The 16,067-nt window shown below is 37.2% G+C and overlaps 1 protein-coding gene across 1 annotated transcript in view; it reads left to right on the top strand.

The window, feature by feature from the left end:
- LOC107703593 (ankycorbin-like) overlaps positions 1 to 13,884 on the top strand; it is a 56,465-nt gene extending 42,581 nt beyond the window's left edge. The window contains exons 8-18 of the mRNA XM_016506280.1: positions 4,730 to 4,836; positions 5,417 to 5,604; positions 6,410 to 6,435; positions 6,813 to 6,893; positions 7,065 to 7,154; positions 7,673 to 7,792; positions 8,291 to 8,392; positions 8,671 to 10,212; positions 10,305 to 10,454; positions 11,872 to 11,937; positions 12,130 to 13,884. Coding sequence (XP_016361766.1) covers positions 4,730 to 4,836; positions 5,417 to 5,604; positions 6,410 to 6,435; positions 6,813 to 6,893; positions 7,065 to 7,154; positions 7,673 to 7,792; positions 8,291 to 8,392; positions 8,671 to 10,212; positions 10,305 to 10,454; positions 11,872 to 11,937; positions 12,130 to 12,207 — 2,550 coding nt within the window. The 3' untranslated portion in view covers positions 12,208 to 13,884. The remainder of the gene's footprint in view (positions 1 to 4,729; positions 4,837 to 5,416; positions 5,605 to 6,409; positions 6,436 to 6,812; positions 6,894 to 7,064; positions 7,155 to 7,672; positions 7,793 to 8,290; positions 8,393 to 8,670; positions 10,213 to 10,304; positions 10,455 to 11,871; positions 11,938 to 12,129) is intronic.
- Positions 13,885 to 16,067: the final 2,183 nt, after the last annotated feature.

Below are 16,067 nucleotides of genomic sequence, written 5' to 3'. Positions count from 1 at the left end.
ACCAGTTTTTACCATACTTTCAAAACAAAAATTAAAATAGGAAAAATATGCAATATGAAAATAATTGAAGACAAAATGTGTTTTACTGAGAAAAAACAAGATTTGGTTTTTAAAAAGCCTTTTTCCAAAAGGTACATCTGGAAAAAGGGGGGTCGTCTTATAATCAGGGTCGTCTTATATTCGGGCCAATACGGTATAATTTTGTTATCTGTTATCTAGACAACAGAAGCATAACTTCCTTTAAAGTCGAGTTTTTTTAAATCCATTTTAGCAGAACAAAGAACAAAATGCAGGATATATTTTCCGTCACCTGTGGGACACTTGGCGCTCTTTTTTGTTGTTGTCCTTTTTCTCTATCAAATGTTTTAGTAATCGTCATAAATTATATATCGTTTGAAAGTTAGGAAACCCAAGATTCATCCTGTGAAAACCATTTTGTAATCGAACATTGTGTTATCATGGAAATGGTACTTTTAAATGTTTAAATGTTCTCCCCCTTAGCGGACGGTGTCAAGTGTCATATTACAAAATGCATTACGGTCTTTTACAATCAAAACTTTTTATAATCTTGACAAAAAACATATTACTGGAAAGGTCTGAGTCTCAGAATTCCATATTTGGTGGTTATTTTGTGCTAGAAAAAATTGGCAGAGAAATTTCTACATATGTTACAGAAAAATGCATTAAAAAAATTCAATGGAGTTTGGATGGCACCCGGTGGCTGTTTGTGGTATAACGCCCTAAATAAAATCTCACAGAAACCTCAATTTTTTTCAGATCAACTTCAAATTTGGAACATAACTTATTTAGACAGAAGGCTTAAATTTTATAGCAATTTTAGAGTAAAACCTGTTATGTAAAATATTTATTATATATAAAATATAATAAAATTAGTACAGTGTATTTTCTTTACAATAAATTTAAACTTCTATAACTTTTTGATACTTAAATTATTTGAAACAATTCCACTTATGCCATAATCTGCTGATTGTCTTCTTTAAAAAGAGACCAACTTTAGGTTTGTATTCCAAAGTGTTCATAAATTACAACAATTTAAGTTTGGATAGTGCACTTTCATGCCTATTTTAAAAAATGGGGGGTGACAGTAAAGGGGTTAAAGGAATAGTTCACTCAAAAATTTTAATTTACTCACCGTCAGGCCATCCAAGATTTAGATGAGTTTGTTTCTTCATCAGAACTAATTGGGAGAAATTTTGCATTATCACTTGCTCACCAGTGGATCCTCTGCAGTGAATGGGTGCCTCAGAATGAAAGTCCAAACAGCTGATAAAAACATCACAATAATCCACAAGTAATCCACATGACTGGTATAATGCTAGATTTATCAAAATCTGTTACGATGAAGAAACAAACTCATTTACATCTTAGATGGCCTCTGGGTGAGCAAATGTTGAGCAAAATTTTTATTTATTGATTTTTGGGTGAACTATTCCTTTAACCGCTGTGCTTGTCTGCTTGATTAACAGCCTTTGTCTTCTATTTGTCATTACCACCTGTTCTCTAATTCACACATCTCAATTGTCATAATGTCAGCAGCTCCCATGAAATGAACCATTTTTCTCTTCTTAAGCTGTAAAATACTCAGAGACAGAGTGTCGATGTGGGAAGCAACGAACCCTCAAGTTGTGGCTCTCTCGTTTAGACAACCGTGTCTGAACCAGTTGACAGAAATGAGAATGAGAGAGAGAGAGAGTGTCAGAGTAGATGTGCATCAGAAGCTGCTTCTGCTTTCGGTCACTGATTATCCACCGTCGTCATCCTCTGAGGCAAGCTTAGCACATTTCTGACGATTCTCGCCCACTCAGCCCATTGCTTTGAACACACAGAAATACCTACTTTCACTCCTAAATATTAAATGTTGCCCAACTAATGTCGCAATAGCATTCTGGGCTCAAGCTCAAATAATGGTCCTTTGATGCCTGCTCAGAAGAGACTGGGCCTTATTTTCAAAGATCAGGCTGTTAGCAATGGACAGGTCCACTGATATGCTCCTTTTACAATTAAAACTCATCTAGGAGTTTGCCTTTGAGCTGAAAAATGGATGCAAAACATTGACTCACCTAAAGTTTTGCAAAAGCCACTGGGTCTAATTTAGAAAACTCACACCTGGTACTTTTTCTCTTATTTTACCTTGCAGCAAATGGGATGCTTATACCCTCAGGAGAATATGGCGTGCAGTATGCTTAGATATCTAATTTACACTGAAAAAAAATATTTTAAAGGGATAATTCACCCAAAAATGACGATTCTTTCATCGTTTACTGTTGCTCATGTCATTGCGAACTCACATTGTGACATTATTTCTTCCATAGAACACAAAGGGTGTTTGAAGGCTCTTTTTCATGACGTTTCAATGAATGGCTACTGACTCACAAAAGCACCACAAATGTATCGTAATGTGTAAAAAATTGCATTACTTGTATTGTTGTTTCACAAAATAAATAAAGTCTTGCAGGTTTGGAATGACATGAGGGCAAATAAATAGTGGCATTGTGAGTTTATATACTATGAGCCAAAATGTGCCAAAAGTGTACCTTTAGAAGTAAAAACTTGTGAGGCAGGGACAGATGTAGGATACCTTATCTAACCCTCAAAGGTGCATTTTAGAGTACCCTTACTACTTAAGGTACTAATAAATAAGGTTCAAAAGTGTCCCTTTGACAAGCTCCAGTGATTATTTAGTACAAAAATAAAACAATGGAAATATTACAGAATATAACATTAAAAAGTGTATAAATCACCATTTTTTTTTCCCTAAAGAAACATTGTCCAACAGCCACACCAGCAGGTAAAGTTACAGCAGTAGTCAGCGTCTCTCTCGCTTCCCCTGAGCCCACTGAATTTTAACAGACCCCCTAAAGCATGCGGTGAGTTTGGTGGGGGGAAATTGAGAATGAATGGGGGAAAGTCACTTGAGAGGAGGCAAAGCCTCCATCATGATATCATTGGATATGTTGGTTATATTGGTTATGTTCGGCTGTGATTGGTTCAGGCGATAAATCCCGCCTCTCGTGTTCATGCATGTTCCGTGTTCACAAATCAGTCTGAATGAACAATATAATGGCGTTAATGGAAAGACTAATTTAAAAATGTAAGTAAACAACTCACACACTTAGATATAACCACTTTGTTACGTCAAAATAAGACTTGCATGATTATGATTGCAACAGTTTAAGATATCATGCCTCGAAAAATTTTATATTTAGCACATTTACAAATTTTCTTTGAGCACAATAACATGGCAACACCTTATAAAATGGTTTTATGGGTTTGATTCCTCATTATGTAAACAAACATTTCTGATACAATTATCCTAATGTTTTATTACAGTGACTCAGTGACAAAATTGGCATGGTTGTGAATGCCCTTGAGGTATATGTAAGCAAACTTTCTCCATAGCAGCCTTGTGCTGTGTTTATCAGTGCTGATGCAGTTATAAACCAATTAATTGGTATTGATGTGGTTTGCTGTATGGAGAGAAATGCTTGTTCTCAACTTGAAGGCCTTGTGGGAAAAAAAAGTTGAACAGTTATTTTTTTCATAACAGTTTGCATACGAAATGTCAGTTGACTTAAAGGTCTCTCCTAGAATGAAAAAAGTGACTTAAAAAACACCTTGATGTGATGTGTAATAGATACAAAATAGGTAATTATTTTCTGTTTTATCACCCAAAAATTGGGTGCACAAGTGTTCCTGTTAGTTTAAATTTGAATTATATCGTTCCCTGACCTGTTGGGCTGAGTGCTGACCTTCCAGATGTCTTAAATGTTAACTTGTTAAATTTAATCTCGTCTTGGCTCTTCAATACATGCCAGGATATAAACCAGCCAGCGCATAGGATTGTACTAAATCATTTAATTTCTCTGCTTAACGCCATACGAGCTTAAACCATCCCCTGGACTGCAATGACTAAGAATTTTCCAGTTACGATACTAAATGAAAAGACTAAAGAGGACTTTAAATTTTTTTGGTGTACTTTAAAGGGCTTATGAAGTAATGGTTGTGTCTGTACCATAAATTAGCACCAACACAGTGTCAGTTTCCTCACACATTCCGGGGAAAACCGCACCATGTTGTGTGCTTAAATAGAAAGTCTAGATATGCACCTCTTGCTTTCTGAAGAAAAATAAATATACTCTTGTTTTTCTTTATAAATTATTCAAATATAGCTTAATGTCAGCAGAATTTAAAACATTACCTTATAGCTCACAATGTTTTGCATGCACAGCCTCTTTTGTTGTTGTTGTAGTAGTTTTAACAGAGAAAACCTATGCATTCATGCAATGCTGTACAGAATCATGGTGTAGTTTTCAGGTTGCAGATCAAATTCAGCCCTGTCACCCTAAATGTGCTTTTGATGAGGTGTCAGTTTCTCTTACTCTGGAATTATTGGTAGAAACCCTGTGACCTTTGGGGTCACCAGCAGGGAGCATTGAGCTCTTCCTTTCTCAGTCAGAGTATTGCAAATGAAATTTGGAAATGAAAGGGGGCGAAAAGTTCACCTATGTACATTACTGTCATGTAGAATTGAATGCATCAGATTATACTTCTGTTGATATATGAATATCATACATTTTGATGATAAATGTCTCGCTGTTTAATGCCAGTTTTGTCTAATGTATTGTCTATTACTATAATGTAGCCTCTTAACATGCAAAAGATGGTATTTGTAGAAAAATTATGTTGACTCAAAGCTCTTTTCATTTAGGATGGCTTCACGCCCCTGCTTTTGTCAGCTAGGCATGCTCACGCAGAGGTCTGCCAGAGTTTATTGGACTGGGGTGCTAACATCAACGCTAGAGACAAAAATGGCAGGTATGTTTCTGGTCATCAGTCATAATATTGAGACTGCTGATAACAAAAGTTTTTAAGTTCAAACATTACGTCCTTCTATCATAAAGTGTCATGTGAGCTGAATAAACTAAATTGGGATGCGAACAGTGTGACTAAACTGCAGCATAGTAGCGTAATCCATTTTAAGGCAGAAGATATGGTACACTAACATTCAAATAGTTGCGGTCAGATTTTTTGAATGTTTTTTGAAATAAGTCTTTTATGCTCACCATATTGTGGAATATTATTACAATTTAAAAAAAACTTTCTATTCTAATATATTTAAAAAATTATTTTTTGATGCCAAAGCTGGATTTTCAGCAGCCATTACTCCAGTCTTTGGTGTCATATGACTCTTCAGAAATTATTCCAATATGCTGATTTGGTGCTTTTTGTTTTTTTAATTAATTAATTTATTTTTGTGGAAACCATGGTGTATGTTTTTTCAGAAAGTTTGAAAAAATAGTTGCATAACGTAATGCATCCTTGCTGAATAAAAGTATTAATTTCTGACAGCAAACTTTTGAACATTAGTGTAAGTGATGTGCTGTTATCCGTGCAGAACTGCAGTGATGTTGACCAGTGAGGGCAGCTGTCCGGCCGCTGTCGAGCTGCTCGTGCAGAGGGGAGCTGACCTGCAAATGGTGGACTCATTGGGACACGATGTGCTCTATTACGCCAAGCTGTCCGGTAGCAGCGATGTCCAAACTGTTCTCAACATGACCCTTTACAGACACCAATCTGAGTCAGGTAAACTCATGTGAATGCCAAAGTGATGCCAATTAACACAATTTTGTTGTAAAGCTCACATTCCAAATTATGATTTATAATACCATTGGTCATTGTTTTGTGGAGCTGCTTGTAATTCCACATTATTGCTGTTATTGCTGTTGCTATTACTATTACTAGCATGTTGTTTTGTGTAGCATGGACACTATGTATAATGTGTTGCTCTTCTTTAATAACAAAATGACACTCCACTCGAAACTGACCAACAATAACAGCAACATTTCTTCACATACTATTGTGAGATCTATGGTTTCACCAATTTTGCACAAGCTGGTGCTGTTGTACTGAATATCACATCAGAACAACTGCGATCCTCCGAAGTCTGTTGTAATTCAATGTAAAATATTCACTGGGTTACACTGAGGAAGGCCTGCGTTCTGCAACATCATTTTTTTTTTCTCCCAGTGGTATTAAATAAAAGAAACATGTTGATATTATTTGTTTGTGGATTGTCATCCTGAATGTTTTCCTTTCTGTGGCCTCATGTTGCACAGAGCTTTTTGGCTCAACATTGCCATCTAGTGGCATTTTTTAAAATGCCTCTTGCTTCACATGTCCAGGGAGTCCAAAGAGAAAGGAAAACTTGAAATCGCATCATATGACCCCTTTAATAAATTTATTGGCAGAATTTCTCATATGTGTTTGTGAAATAATGAAACAAGGAAAGATTAAGACAGCATGACTAATGTTAGCACCAGGCCATTTTCGTTTTTCTCATCATAACACCCACTCCATGTTTTCCCCTCCTGTATCTTTGTTTGAACAGATAAGAGTTCAGCGAGAACCCCTCAGGTAAGCAAGCTCATTTTCATTTCATTAATTTTTTACACTCAGACTTGATGGTTTTCCTCATTTTCTGATTGACAGAACCTGCAATGGTTCTCCGTAGGTGCTTAAAATTCACATTTTCACTGAATGCTTAGTTCACTAGTAACAGTAGTGTCAACCTCAAGCCAGGATTTTTGATTGAATATTCCTTTCTCACATTTGACAAACATTCCCACAATGCACTGTTAGAAATATGCACTGGTGTTTGCCTCACGCTGTAGTGATAATTGTTTTCTTTTTCCAAACTAAGTATACAGTGTTGATTTCACTAACCACTTAAACACTTTACTTTGTCTTCCTCCCTCTTTTTGCCAATCTCCTTATCACGCACACAATTTCAGCATGGTCAAAAGTTAAATGAGGACAGAAGCTCCACCCCCAAAAAGAGAAAAGCACCTCCTCCACCTATTAGCCCAATCCAGGTAAAGGCACATAGTGCTGAATCTGTGATCTCTGCACTTTCTAAAAGACTTAGATGCTATTATTTATTTGATGACTTCTGAATGTACAGCTGATAATTAACCATTTTTCTGTGTCCATACTGTCTTTAAGCTTAGCCTCACTTCAAAGCTTTCCTTTGTCTTACTTTTCAGTTGGCTGGTATCATCTCACCACCATATTTGACTCCAACTGAAACTCCTTTGTCCAGCAAAAGCGATTCATCCAAAAGATTCGATTACAAGGTAAAATAGCGAAGAAGTGTTGAGGGGTATTAGTATTAGTAAAATGTGCTTAAGTATAAATTGAGTGTAATAAGTATATTTATTATAATTTATTATAATATTGATTGTAATAATAGCGTAAAAAAAATGCAAGTTACAAAAATGTAACTACAAAAAATAAAAAAGCTAAAAATGTTGAATTTTTATTAAAATATAAAATATATATATTTTTAAAAGCATTTTAAAAAGCTAAAATTATTATTACAAGCATTAATGAATAAATAATTGTTATATGTAATGTAAATATAAATATAAGTAAAAATACCAAAAGAAATTCTACCAAAGTCTACCAAACATTCAAACTTACTATTTGAATATGCCTCTGAGGCCCAAAAATGCAGTCTAGGTAGGCATCATAGGTTTTGAAACAGTCAGTGGTGAAAAATGTTTTAGCTAATCCATAGCCATGTTGCTGTTATGTTTAGTTCATTATTTAATGACATGATTAACTGGGTGTTCTTCACTTCCTGTTTGTCGAGGGGGAGGAGCTGAAAACTGCTGTATTGAAAGAAGAGATCGAAAAATTGCACGAGGAAAAGAGCATGCTGCTTGAGACCATTGAAGATCTGAAGCAGATTGTGGAGCAGACTGAGCTCAAGGCGAGAACCGCACAGCCCTTTAATATTCCTTCATGTGGCAGCTGCTTTGATCTTCAACCACTTTTGCACTGGAACCCATTTTAACAGCTGCATTTTTACTGGCCCTGGCCAGGTGAAGGACCTTGCTTAAGGGGACACGAAAGCAGACCTTTCTTCCACACCACCGGTCTTGGCCTCAAAATTGTGGACGAGTTTTGTTTAAGTTTGCGCATCGTGTTTGAATTTTAACTAGTGACGCAAACCTTTGGGTCTTTTTTTATGTGACCTTACAGAGTCTTGAGTAAGCATTGAAGCCCAGAGACGCTGTGTTTTGTGTTCAGTAATGATGTTCTTCAAAACAGCCGCTTATGACAGGGAAATTTAGTTGTGGCCTGCTTGTCTTCTCTCAGTGTAGTAACAGACCATGGGTAATCAGTTTGCAGAATTTTTGGTGTCTAAGGCCCAATAAAAAGGATGTGTTGTAAAATAATCTCTTGTTGTCCTCCTGTTTTGAAACAGACGGAGCACTCTGGGAACACCGATTCGACGTTGATTGCAGCCCTGCAAGCAAAGATAGCCTCTCTCTCCCTGGAAAACCAACAGCTTGCCCAAATAATAAAGGTAACTCACTGTAAAATTGTGATTTTCAAAATAACCTTAAAGACGACATGTAATTTTTTCAGTTAAAATAACATTTTTGTAGGATGACTTCTTTTGGAGAAAATATTGCCATGTCAGGCCATCAAACAGTCAGTGTTCTGAGTAAGGACTGCCTGTGTAAACAGCACTAGACTGGGAAACCTGTTTGGAAATTTTTACAAATTTGTTTGGTTTGTGGAAATTGCTCACAGCACTTCTAGGTAAAGAGCATTTGATCATTATCTTTTCTCACTGAGCAGAAACGTCCAGCTCCTCAAGGAGAGGAAGGCCAGGATAGTTCCCGTCCAAACAGCATTGAATCTAATGCCTCGTACCACTCCACCCGTGCTGATTTCGAGCTCTCCAGCGACATGCACATCCATACTGGTGACGAAGAGGATCTTTCAGAGTTGTCTGTTCTGGACATCAGTGGTTCCTTAATCAAACCTGAGATGGAGGAGGACACCAGGCTGAGTGCGGATAAAGAAATAAGCCTGCTACAGGACGCGCTGGAGAATCTGCAGGCGAAACTTCTAGAGTCCAGAATGGAGAACCACACACTTCAGGACAGACTCAAAACTGACTTTGAAAAATCTGAAGTTGCGTCTAAAAGCATTGGTGAAGATACACAAAAATACCAAGAAACTTTGCAAGAGTTACAGATGAGGGGTGGTTCTGTGAGTACACAAGAAGACAATGTGGTGCAGAAGTTTCAGTATTTGAAAAGCTGCTTGGAGCAGGAGGTCAAAGAACTGAAGGGAAAGTTGGCCATATCGCAGGAGGAGCAAAAGCGAGATGCTTGTTTGATAAGGGATCTTCAGGCTCAGCTCAAAAGTGACCATCTATCTGAGGAAGAATGTCAAGAACTGAAGAACACCTACAACACTTTGGTGGAGAACATCAATCAGGAGAAGGCGCTGTTGATCGAGAAGTACAAGGAGTCTCAAGAGGAGATCAGGATGCTCCAGGAGGCTCTTCGTGGCACTGTGCCGGTAGAGGCTGCTGCCAAAGACTTTGAGGAGATGAAGGCAGAGCTCGGCGAGATTATCGATGGACTGCAGCGGCGGCTTTTGGAGCTTTCAAAGTCGTACATTGAGGCCAAAAGCGAGCTTAGCACCGCCCGCAACCAGCTGCAGGCCAAAGCTTCAGTGCCTAAGGACAAGGCAGACGAGGTCTGTGTCACCAAGGAGGAGCATGAGCAGAAAATTCAAGAGCTGGCATTCAAGATGAAGGACATGCAGAAAGTATTGAAGGACACTGAGGCTAAGCATCAAGCGGCACTTAAAGAAATAGCCCAGGTTAAACAAGATGCCGAAAACCAGGCTCAATCGTCTGTAGCCATTGCAGACCACACCCAGGTTGTGGCATCCTTGGGGAACGCCATCAAGAACCTGGAGATGGAAGTTGAGGTTCTTCAAGAGCAGCTCGTCCAGAAGACTTTGCAGGTGGACGCTTTGCAGAACAGACTAACAGTTGAGAAGGATGTAACTCCAGATGATTCATTATCCCGAATGGAATATGAGCAGATGAGGGAGAAGCTGGAGGGTGAGATAAGTCACTTGAACCACCTACTGAAGGATGCTCTCAGGAAACAGGATGAGATGGCCCTGGAGGTTACCGCCACTTGGCAGGAGGTGAAGGATGCCAGGAATGAGAGAGAAGCAGCACAGGAGCTGGCAGTGTGCAGGGAGCAGGAGTGCAGTGCATTGAATACCAAGTACAGGGAGGCTCAGGATGTTGTTGTCCAGCTGAAGAAGCAGGTGGAAAACCATGTGATATCTGAGCGAGAGAAGAATAAAAAGGTGATTTTGATTCTCCCACTCATATTCCTGTCTAAATGATGCTGGTGTGTCATGTTAACAACTAATGTGTCATGCTTGTTTATTATCTACAGATTGATGAGCTCTCAGAGGAAGTTATGAAGTTAAAGGATGCTCTGAACAGCCTTTCACAGCTGTCGTACACTAGCACCCCTAAGAGACAGCAAAGCCAGCAGGTGGACTCGCTCCAACAGCAGATCAAACAACTGCAGTATCAACTTGCTGTATGTTACAAACCTTGTTCTGTCGTAAATTAGCAAGGCGTTTAATTTTCTGTTTCTTTATAGCGAAAAAGGCTTATTACATTTATTGCTCAGAGGTCACACTGTCAGCAGATTCGCTGATGGACACCGGCATAAAAAAAAAAACATTTTATATTTAAAAAGTTTTATATATATATTCGTTTTTATATATTTTATAGCATATTTTAAAAACTTTTTAAAATATAAAATGTGTTTATTTGCAACAGTTATGCGCACAACAATAAAATGACATTTATGACAGTAAAACAGCGACATCTGCTGACGGACACCGTGCTGCGTCGTCATAGGAACATGCCAGCTGAAGATAATGAGGAAATTCACTCCCTTTTCCCAGTGCATTCCAAACGACTACATAATGGCGCTCACGTGCCCTGCTCACTCCAAAGTCCCCACTCCAAGGGGATAGGGATGATCACTTCCATTTGGAATTTGCCCTGTGAACCGTTCAGTACCGATACTCCTACCGGCACACCCCTAATATATATATAAACATATAACCCAATACAGCAAATACATTTATAAATCATCCAAAATAATCCATATATAACTACACAAACGAAATATACATACAAATATATATCAATAATACAATCTCATAACTCAGTTTTTATATACAATAAATAGACATCATACCAAAATACTTGTTCGGGTCCCCCAAATATATCCTTAAATTATTATAAAAAACAATTCAAAGATAAATCTTCATTCATACCAAGAGGGTACACCCTCTTGGTATGAATGAAGATTTATCTTTGAAACGTTCTGCACATTTGCAATTTTTTGCACATATTTTTGTGACCAATAAATGCAATAAGCCTTTTTGGCTGAATCTGGACGAGTGCAGATCTCTTTCATCTTTATATTATTGTATATGTTGGATCTACAGACCTTATGTTAGTTGCCTACTGGATTTTTGGACGAGTGTTTGGCGCTACAACCTTTTCTAATTGTGGACTGTTTCTTTATAGGAAATATAACAAGTGAACTGTTCAAAAGTTTGGGGATGGTACAATTTTGTAATGATTTTTCTGCTCACCAAGGCCTCATTTATTTAAAAATACAGTAAAAACAGTTGTGCTGCTTAATATTTTTCTGTGAAAACCATGATACAATTTTTTCAGGATTCTTTCTATAAATATAAAGTTTAAAAAACGTAAATGTCTTCACTGTTACTTTTGGCCATTTGAATATATGCTTGCTGAATAAAAGTATTAATTTCTTTCAAAAGAATGTTACCGACCCCAAACATTTGAACGGTATCATTTAATCAACAGAGAATGAAATAAGTTGTATTGGATGTGCATGACAGATGCCCCATACATACATTCAAAATAGCTTTCCAAACATATTCAAAGTAGTTGCTTTCTTTTCACAATAGGAATCAAAGAAACGTCACCATGAAATTGTCTCAGTCTACCGGATGCACCTTCTTTATGCTGTCCAGGTCTGTATTTATTTCCAATCAGTTCATATTAAAATGTGCACATATCGACATTTAAAATTCTCCCTCTTTATTTTTTTTGTTCAAGTTATTCATTAGAGTTTTCTCCCATCCATATACTGTTAACTTGTAAATTATTTGTTTTTTCTCTTATTTCAGAATAGCACTTTTAAACTCTCAAACCTTTCTTTTTAGGGCCAGATGGATGAAGATGTGCAAAAGGCTTTGAAGCAGATACTTGTAATGTGCAAAATGCCAACCGAGGCCAAGTGAAGGAGCCAGTATTGCAGTTGTTCATGAACTGCCAAAAAACAGTGATCAAAGGATTTTATCTGAGAACTAAAGTCCAGAATCCATCAATCGGAATGACACATGTAGTGAAGCATTGCAATTGAAATCACCATTGGCTTTCCCCTGATATTTTGGAAAAGTATAGTGAACTTGAGTAATTTACGAAAAGAGGAAAACGATTGATGTGTGCACAATCTCCTAGCTCACACAGTGCCAGACAAAGAGAAACAATCTACAGTCAATGATTTTCTGAAATCTCCGTTGAAAATGTTTGTACATTGTCAAAAAAAAATATAATCAGTATTTGATCCTGTTGTGAGGTAATCAGTTTGCATTGGGGTAGAATGCAAAAACAGCACGATGTATGTTTGCCTGCATAGCAGTCCATTACAATGCACCTTTTACAACTGTGTTTTCTTTTTCAGTTGTAGTATGTGGACTTTCCAAAATTGCAGCCACCTGTAGTATCTGCATGCTGTGAAAAGTGAAGTGTCTAAGTGTTTGTTCTAGGACATTGTGACTTTTTTTCTGTACTGTTGAATTCTCCACTTTTTCAGGGTAGGTGCTTTGACAAAATGTCCATGTGCCTAATGCACTTTTCTCAGTCAGTCATCGGTCTTTGATGCAAGCATTTACCTGCCATTTCTAGGACACCTGATGGTTTGTGTCCATGTGCCTCTGCTCATTTTTAAGGCCCGTGGTAATGTTTTGGAGGCCATAACATTTCAAACTGCACTATATTTCTTTTGCATTATGCTTGGTCCAACCAGGTTTCTGCGCTAAAACATTTTAGTTTTAGAGTTGAATTTGCCTGCACATCCTAAATATGTAGTCTGTAATAGTAATGAAGTCACCGCATGTTAAAAACAATTACTGCAGTTAGTAGTGAACTAAAGACTCCAGTGACACAGTGAGGGGTGAGTTAGCCCTAGCACTTCAGTGTAGTTGTGGTTTTTACAACACATAAGGTTTGGAAAGGATGAGATGGTAGTTTGTTAAACATTTAGTGTACATGTACTACATCAGTGTAAGCATAAACACACTACCCCACTTTAGGCTTTGTAAGCATTAAGAAATATATAGTAGCACTTGAAAACATGCTATTCACTTGTAGAGCATGGTGTAGATGTTATTTTATCCATTAATAGGCACTAAAGCCTAGCTCGTTACCTGGTTTAGGACCGTTTTGTAGCTTTTGAATGCAATTCAAGGGACACATAAGATATAAACATGTTTGCAAGGAGGAAAATATACCAGAGTTTTGAATGAAGTATTGAGTGCCCATTACCTAGAAATAACACTATTGTGTGCCATATTTGCTTTTTCTTATCAGTTACAATTGCTTGCAGAGTGCCATTATTAAACAAGTTCATAATATACAAAACACATTTGTCATAGTGCACATAGCCCCAATTGCATCAGAAAATATTACAAACAATATTACAACAAATATCTGATACCCTCAATTTAAGTTTCTAAAGTGAAGATTTTGAATGCAAAAATATCAAACTGCCCTGTTGAATTTCCATGATATTGTTATTGTGCTCTCATAAGTGTCATATTTCATGATCAGTTCATAGTCGATTGAGTTATGTTTCGAATGTATTTGTATTTGTTAAGTTAGACATGTTGTTTGCCAAGTATTTTTGCCTAGTTATTAAACTTATGAATTGGTTCTTATTTGTCTTCAATAAAGCAAAAAAAAAAAAATAATATAGGGATTAGGAGTGAGTTCAGAGAAGTTATGTCACTGTAGCATAGTTTAAATGATGTAGAAATATTACAAATTGTTTTTGGCTTATGTAAGAACATTTTGTGCACCAAAATGCTTTCCTGCTATTGATTCTTAATTTGTATTCTACAAATGTGAATACAGCTTAAAATACAGCTTCCCAGAGGCAGGAAGAGCTCAGCCCTGGCTTCGATTTCGTGGCTAATGGTGATTCTGCATTGAGTTTTTATTGTTATTATATTCAATTTTATAATCTGCTGGATCACTGTACCTTGACGCTCAAGCTTCTTGTGCATCATCAACAAACTCGCTATGAATGCAAACTAGCCCTTAAACCTCTTGACTAACAGTTCTGTGGTAACACTTTAAAATAAGATTTCATGTTTTAACATTAGTTAACTAAATTAGTTACATGAACTCACAGTGAACAATATTTCTTATGTTTCAAATCTACTAATGCATTTTTACAATCAGAAGTTATTAATGAGCAATTAACAGTTGTATTTGTATCAACTAACATTAACAAATATTAGTAAGAGCTGTAAAATGATTTTGCTCATTGTTAGGTAATGTTAGCTAATACATCAAGTAATGTTAACAAATGAGGTGTTATTGTGAGGTGTTACCAATTTGATAAAGTCAACGTAATGGCATTGTTTTTAATAGTGCTGTAGGATTCTTACCAGTATTGATCATTTGTAGTTGCACCTCATTTTTAAAGGGTTATACAACGATTTGAAATAATTTCCTGGAGCTGTAAAAGTAATGCTGTACAAATGGAAGATTTTCCATTTTACTCCATTGTACAGTTCTCTCGGAGAAAACCCCAAAACAATACAGGCGGCATGTGAGTTCCATTTCCTGTTGGTCATTTCATAAAATTGCTGCTTTGATGAAGAAGGCTGCTGTCAATGCTTTTAGATGCCATTTTGGCAAGGAGAACAACTGTCAGCGCCTGAAGGCCGATCCAGAGACAATAGTCCATCTCACTCTGAGCACACAGCATTAGAATGTTCTTAGATGTCATGCCAACTGAATTCTGGGTAATGTCACCACTTGTACCCTGTGGGATGACCCCTTTAAAATGTCCCTTTCTCACTTTGTCCTAAGAGAATACCATCTAATTTAACCAAATAGACACCACATTAGAGCACTAAATACTGAAGTGCCTGCCATGGCAGAAATACCAGTAGCGGTTTTATAGGTTTAGAACTCTGTGGTGGAAAGCTGTTTACTTTGCTGCGCATTAATTTTAAGACTTTCAGCTGTTAAACTTGTTCTGTCCCAAGAAATGAGCTCGAATAATCCCTCCGCATCCCACCTCTGCTCTGGGCCCTACACCACAGTGTTGTCTCAGCTAGATGGAGCTGTTGACCAATATTCCTTAGAAAAGTTCTCAAGATATACAAGTCAACAGTAGGCTATACAACAAATTATATTCAGTTAATAAAATATTAATCGGAAAGTAACATTTTATCTAGTTACATAGTTCCATTTTATCCTGAGATTTTCATGCTGTGTTAGGCTACATGATGAGGAATGAAAAATGTAATATGTCTTATGTGTAAAAATGCATTTAAAAGCATTAATAACAAATGACCGTGCAATATATGCAATAAATGCAATGCAATAAATTGTGTGTGTGCGTGCGTGCGTATTTTCAGGTACACGTGGACAGTTTGCCATTTGTGAACTATATGATGATGATGAATATGGCATGTAATAACTTGAATTACATTTCTCTGTATTTGTAGTTGCATTTCGCCTTCAGAACAACCGCATGCTTTCTCAAAACCTCCCCTAGGCCTACAGCATCGCCATCACAATCCGATACGCCTAAATGGAACCAGATGTAGCCTAATTGCATATCAAAACAGACGGGATAATAGTATTAATGACATCATTCCCAGATCCGCTGTCATTCTCTGTTAATAGAAGAACTGTAAATAGAAGAACACGATGAGGTGAGTTCACTAATGAACTCTAAAATGTAGCCTTGGGACTTTCGAGCCTCTTAAGTCTCGATCCCTCTAATGGTTTCTTTTATATTCAGTCACACCTGACTCGTTGAAAATCAAAGTGTGGAGGCCCCTTCACAGTGACTCAAAAT

The sequence above is a fragment of the Sinocyclocheilus anshuiensis genome, unplaced genomic scaffold (assembly GCF_001515605.1).
Source record: "Sinocyclocheilus anshuiensis isolate Anshui unplaced genomic scaffold, SAMN03320099.WGS_v1.1 scaffold330, whole genome shotgun sequence".
Taxonomy (NCBI): domain Eukaryota; kingdom Metazoa; phylum Chordata; class Actinopteri; order Cypriniformes; family Cyprinidae; genus Sinocyclocheilus; species Sinocyclocheilus anshuiensis.
Note: the sequence above shows the minus strand (reverse complement) of the source record. Positions and strands in the feature narration are given on the sequence as shown.